This window comes from Triticum aestivum, chromosome 6D, assembly GCF_018294505.1.
Source record: "Triticum aestivum cultivar Chinese Spring chromosome 6D, IWGSC CS RefSeq v2.1, whole genome shotgun sequence".
NCBI classification, from domain to species: Eukaryota; Viridiplantae; Streptophyta; class Magnoliopsida; order Poales; family Poaceae; genus Triticum; species Triticum aestivum.
The window spans coordinates 416,739,996-416,745,977 of NC_057811.1; the positions used below are offsets into that span (position 1 = coordinate 416,739,996).

General features: G+C 41.3%; 1 protein-coding gene across 1 annotated transcript; it reads left to right on the plus strand.

Moving 5' to 3' along the window:
• The first annotated feature begins 3,557 nt into the window (after window positions 1–3,557).
• Window positions 3,558–5,548, plus strand: LOC123141814 (uncharacterized). The gene is made up of 5 exons (XM_044560883.1): window positions 3,558–3,802; window positions 4,071–4,177; window positions 4,272–4,475; window positions 4,561–4,883; window positions 5,038–5,548. The coding sequence occupies exons 1-5, from the start codon at window positions 3,708–3,710 to the stop codon at window positions 5,200–5,202; spliced, it is 894 nt and encodes a 297-aa protein (XP_044416818.1). The 5' UTR covers window positions 3,558–3,707; the 3' UTR covers window positions 5,203–5,548.
• Window positions 5,549–5,982: the final 434 nt, after the last annotated feature.

A 5,982-nucleotide genomic window follows, 5' to 3' on the forward strand; every position in this document is an offset into this window, starting at 1 on the left:
TTTTAAAAGATTTTTTTATTCTTTTCTTTTCTCTCTATTTTCTTCTAGTATTTACTTTGCTCTCCTTTTCACTTCTTATTTCATTCTATTCTATTTTCAGTATACTTTTTCTTTAATTTTAGTTATGTTTTTCATTCACATTTTAATAGTATTTTTTATATAAATGGTGAAACTATTTTTGAATTAATCGCATATGCTATAATTTTTATTTCTTTGTTTTTTCATTTCTTTTTACATATATTTATTGCATGTGCAATTTTATGACATATGCGAATGATTATAATGCAAAAAAAATTCAGTAATCATGGAACATGTTTAGAAACATATTATATATAATTCGTTTGACTAATTTTCATACGTGATATTTTTATTACTTTGATTTTCATTTACCATTTTTCCAATTTCTTTTCACATATTGTGTTCTGCATGTAGATTTTTATGAATATGTAAATGATTTTTTTAGAAAATATATAAACATATGTTATTGACATGAAATTTCCGAGATCATGAAACATGTTTTATATGTACTAGCAAAAGTTCCCGTGCGTTGCAACGATATAATAAAATCGTGGTCTTCAAATTAAGCTTCAAATATTCGCACTCCATGTGTATACACGTATTTGAATTTTTGTGCACCAACCGGTGCGCATGCCAACTTAAGACACGTGCATTCTAACATGCTCACAAAGGATCGATGTTGGACTTCATCCTTGATGCATGTTTTTTTAGTACATCCTTGATGCGTGTATGCGAAGAAAAAGAAATTGTTAGTCTCACGATGGATGAAAAACCGGAGGGCCCTATGACATACGATTGATTCAGAGGAACACTCTTTTTTTTTCACTTTTACGGGTGGTGAGGTGGTTAATTTACTTCAACTTTAGAGGCGGTTTCGATGACAGACGGAAAAATAAGAGAAACAATTGACGAAGATTTTTTTTCCACTTACGGGTGGCATGGTGGGTAATTTACTTCAATTTTGGGACAATTTCAATGACAAGCGGAAAAAAAATCAGAAAAACAATAAATGAAGAGTAATTTTTTTTTCACTTACGGCTGGCATGGTGGGTAATTTACTTCAACTTTATGGGCAACTTAGGGTAGGTGGACGGACCAAAATATCGGAGAAATGCACCGTCCTTTATTATTATTATTATTATTATTATTATTATTATTACCATTATTATTGTTATTATTATTATACATGTATATTATTTTACTTTGAAAATGGTGAAACTAACTTTGAATGATTTTCATATGCTCTATTTTCTCTCTCTGAGTTTTCCATTGGCCTTTCCCATTCTATTCACATATTTGTTTTGCATGCTCATTTGTATGACATATGTGAGCAACTTAAAAAAATACATGAAGATGTATTATTGATTTACACATGCATTTTCAGAGATAATGGAACATTTTTTTATAAAATATATATTTATATACATCACATTTGTGTGATAAAAAATTTTCATTGACCTACATGACATTTTTATAGAATTGTTTTGCTATTTCTTGCAATCTAGGGAACAATTATGTTGAGCTATGTGAACATGACCATTTTTTGCCACGTCATGAACATATATTTTTAACCATTCGGCACGGATGATGAGTATCTCAAAAACAATGAACATCTATTTTTAATGTTCACATGTGCATGGAGATATGGAGGCTATAAAAATATAAGTAGAGAAACAACTTTTGAAAGGACCCATGCACATATTTAAAGCAAAAAAAGGACTCCCTTGTTGGTAATTAATTGTTCTTCACCATGATTTTGTTTTGGCTCACCAACTACAGAAATAAGTTGTTCTTTTCACAAGAAATTAATTGTTTCCAATAATTATTGATTTTTTAAAAATCAACATTTTTGTATGAATGGTTTTTTCCTCTCTACAAACAAAATTTTAGATCATCCACAACAGTTACTTGTTTCTGCACATGAACTATTTTTCAGAAACATACATGAAAAAAAATGACTGGCACAGAAAGAGAATAGGGACACAACAAAACAGACGCTAGAAAAAACCCTGGGAGGAAAACAAAATACAAAAAAAAACATACATTGACTGATTTCAAACCGCGGGGGAAGGGTATGCGAGCGACGTGTCGGTATTACTCGCTGCAAGTGATGCATAGGGGTGCCCGTACCTTGGGTGTGTTCTTACTATACCCATGATTATTAAGTGGTATAACCAACCACATGGTCTTTGCTAGGCTAGACTGAGCAATGCAAGCAACCAACACCAAGTTTAGGATTGTGGTGATATTGGTGCATCCTAACAATTATGCACTAGTACAACCGTACAAGCACTCTTATATTTTTTTCCCGATATAAAGGATGTTTTTATTACTCAAAATGTAGCATCAAGCGGATACAAAGCATGATGAGCAACACCCGATCTCTGCATAGCTGAGATACACACATTCAAAACCAACATTCTGACAAGCACTCTTATCTTGAAAACAAAAAATGTCGTGTGCAATTGCCTGATCATATCAGATAGGATATGGATGACATGGATGACGTGAAAGGACATGAGGAAAGAGCCATGCTTGAAGAATGGATACGCGTGAGCAACGGCAAAATTGACAAATTTGACCTATGGACAAATTTGACCTATGGACGAAATCAAATCACAGAATGAACTGCCCGTGGAACTATTTCACGCGGCTGACCTTTTTGTGTGACGCCCGACACGAAGGCGCCACACTACACTGTGCAACGCCTCACAGATAGACGTTACACGCGTGGCCAGCGTCGCACCGGTGTGATCCGAAATACTAAGTCAGTGTGCAGCGCCTGAGAGTTAGGCGCCACACTATACAGTGTAGCGCCTAGCTTCTAGGCGTTGCACTAGTGGTTGCTTCATTTTGTAGTGCAACCACTAGTGCAGCGCCTGAGAGCTAGGCGCCACACTATACAGTGCAGCGCCTAGCTCTTAGGCTCTGCACAATGACTTAGCAATTTTTAGGTAGTCTGGGGTGCAACGCTGGCCAGACGTGTAGCGCCTATCTGTGAGGCGTTGCACATGTAGTGTGGCGCCTTCGTGTCGGGCGTCACACAAAAATGTCAGCCGCGTGAAATAGTTTCACGGGCAATTCATTTTGTGATTTGATTTCGTCCACAGGTCAAATTTGTTAAATTTGCCGTGAGCAACCAAGATTTTGCCAATAATGACAATTCCCAAGTGACAAGAGGTGACAAGATGTGAACAGTGTCCAGTAGGAGTACCGCCCCCATCACATTGGCATGCCATGTGTATATGAACAACAAGACAAGTTAGATGACCAGAAACACGGATTTTACAAGTTTATGCATCAAACTAACCGTCGCGTGCAAGTTCTTAGACTCCGGGTGTATTTACCTCCTTGAAGAATGGATACGGGTCGAGCAACTGAGATTTTGCCAATAATGACAATTCCCTAGTGACAAGAGGTGACAAGATGTGAACAGTGGCCAGTAGGAGTACCGGCCACATCAATCTGTATGCACTCTGCATGCAAGATTTACCGGTGCAAAAGGAGGAGCATCATTGGCCACTTTCCTTCATCTCATAGCACGTTTGCACACGTCCCAGCAATTAAATTTGCGGTTACCAAAGCGCGCATTTGCACCTCATGAATGCTCCCCTTTAAAATCCGGCGGCATCATCAGCAGGCCATATATCTCCAGTTGCGGCTGCCATTTCCAATCCACATCCACACCGATGGAAAGCTTCAGGTCCTATGGAGAAGAAGGGGACGGCTGCTACTTTCAGAACTTGAAGCTTCATGAAGAGGACCACTGCTTCCTGGATTTCAGGTAGGTATCACTATTCAGCCCATCCACTGCGGCTGTGCAGCGTCTACTCTTCTTGTAGTTTCTTGTGCTGCTACATTACTGCATCACAATCCTTGGCATAAACTCCATCCTATGATACTGGTTTTCTTGTTGCGAGATGAACTTTTTTCTTCCTCCTTTTTGGAACTTCGATGAACTAGTACTTTTGTGCACTAGGAAGACAGCTTTCTTGAAGCTTTTGATCCAGGAATCGTTCTATCTTTTGCATGTACCTGCTTCGACAATGGAGTTTCGAGTACCTACTAGAGATCTCACTCTTCTACCCCACTCAGCATCTCTGTGATACTAGTACTTCTAGTACTACTACTACTACCAGTCAGAGCTGCCTCTTGCAAGGTACTACAAAAATCTTCGCACAAAGCATCATATCATCGTCAATCAAATATAAGTAGAAGTTTGCAGACTTCAAAGTTCCTATCTATCATTGCAGACGAGTTTGATGCCACCCTGTTCGAAGGCGACATCCTGAGCTTTTGGCCTGCCTTGCAAGAACGAGCTCATCTCAAGGAAGTGAAGCAGGAGCCGGACGGTGACGCCGCGGAGAAGAAGCACGACGGCTCGGGGGAAGCACTCTTCTCCTCCACCCAGCATCTCTGCACTAACACCACTACTGCACAGAGCTGCTTCTCGCAAGGTACCTGCAACAAGTCTTTGCACGGCGCATCATCATTGCGCATAGAAAGTTCGTTGGTTTCACGTTCTTTCTTCTGTCAATGTAGACCAGCAGGAGCTTGAAGCCCGCTTGGAAGTTCATATCATGAGCCTTTTGGCAGCCTTGGAAGGAGAACATCACGGTGGGGAGAAGGTAATGAAGGGCGAGGTAGGCCGCGACGCCGGGGAGAAGAAGCGCAATGGACCAGAGGAGAAGCCACTGCTGTCGTTCCAGCAGGTGTCGCGGTGCTTCTGCATGCCGATCAAGCAGGCGGCGGAGAAGCTCAATGTTGGGCTGACGCTCCTGAAGAGGCAGTGCCGGGAGCTCGGGATCCCGCGGTGGCCGCACCGGAAGTTGAAGAGCCTGGAGACGCTCATCAAGAATGCTCAGGTGTTCTTGCTAATTTCCCTTTTCGTCTGAAATTTCCGTCCCCTAAATTTCAAAATTGATTTTAGCCCATTTCTTCGCAAGTGGTGCGGTGCCTAGTATTTTTTTTGTTCCAGCATTTGAATTTGCGAAACCGGTGATTGATTATTTGCTGCAGGAGCTAGGGAAGCCTATGATTGAAGTGGAGATGCTGCGGCGGAAGAAGAAGCTGATCGAGGAGAGGCCTGGGCACATTGAGCTGGATGAGGTGACGAAGGTGCTGAGGCAGGCGTGCTTCAAGGAGAAGTTCAAGAGGAGAAGGCTCATGGCAATGGAGGGGTAATGAGAAGCATCAAGGGTTCAAGATGAATATGCTTGTTCCATGGGAATTCTGTTGCTGGGTGATTCGCGGGTTTGATCAGGCCGGGTATTTTGCAGTTCTGATCAGGGGAATTGGCTGATCAAATGTGTCATCCGTAGTGTAGTCTGACCAGCTTTTTTTATTTTGGGGGCCGGAGGAGGAAGTCTGTCTTGGTTAGCGTCTGAGCAAGACAGAAAGTAGAAGTTTTTGCTGTAAATACTAGTACGTACTATCACTCATCCTCTGGCTATCTTCTTACTGATGGTTACAGTAGCTGTTTGTAGTTGGGACGTGCCAAATGCAAAGTACATCTTCGGACATTACTTGTTGTGCCAACAAAAGTGTTCTTCTTGTGAAATTTCATAACAGTCACCGGTACACATACTCCATTGCTGGCGGTGGTGTGCTCCGTCGACCCGGCCTGCCGCGACGGCCTTGCCGCGGATTGCAGTGGCCATCGAAAGGTCTTCATGAAGATTTCTCTCTCTAAGATCCGGTGATTGATCACCCACAACAAACCAACCCAGCAAGAAAAAGTATACGCAGGCCCCCTCAACTCAACCCTGACGAGTACACAAACTTGGTGCTTTCATAGAAGTGGCGGTCTGAATCCACTCTGACAAAATAAAATAACAGACTCTTACCTTTTTTGAAACATTTCTAGTTGTTTTGGAAGATGACGAGGGAATTGTTAGAGCGGGCGTTCCCTTTAGAAGAGCAAAATTCAAATATAGTGTTGAACAAGTAGGCAAAGCGGTCTTC

Excerpts from the sequence above, each read along its gene's own strand:
- LOC123141814 (XM_044560883.1), top strand. The coding sequence starts at position 3,708 with ATGGAAAGCTTCAGGTCCTATGGAGAAGAAGGGGACGGCTGCTACTTT. Across the intron at positions 3,803-4,070 it reads CACTGCTTCCTGGATTTCAG|TTTCGAGTACCTACTAGAGA; the intron begins GTAGGTATCACT and ends TCGACAATGGAG. Across the intron at positions 4,476-4,560 it reads ACAGAGCTGCTTCTCGCAAG|ACCAGCAGGAGCTTGAAGCC; the intron begins GTACCTGCAACA and ends CTGTCAATGTAG.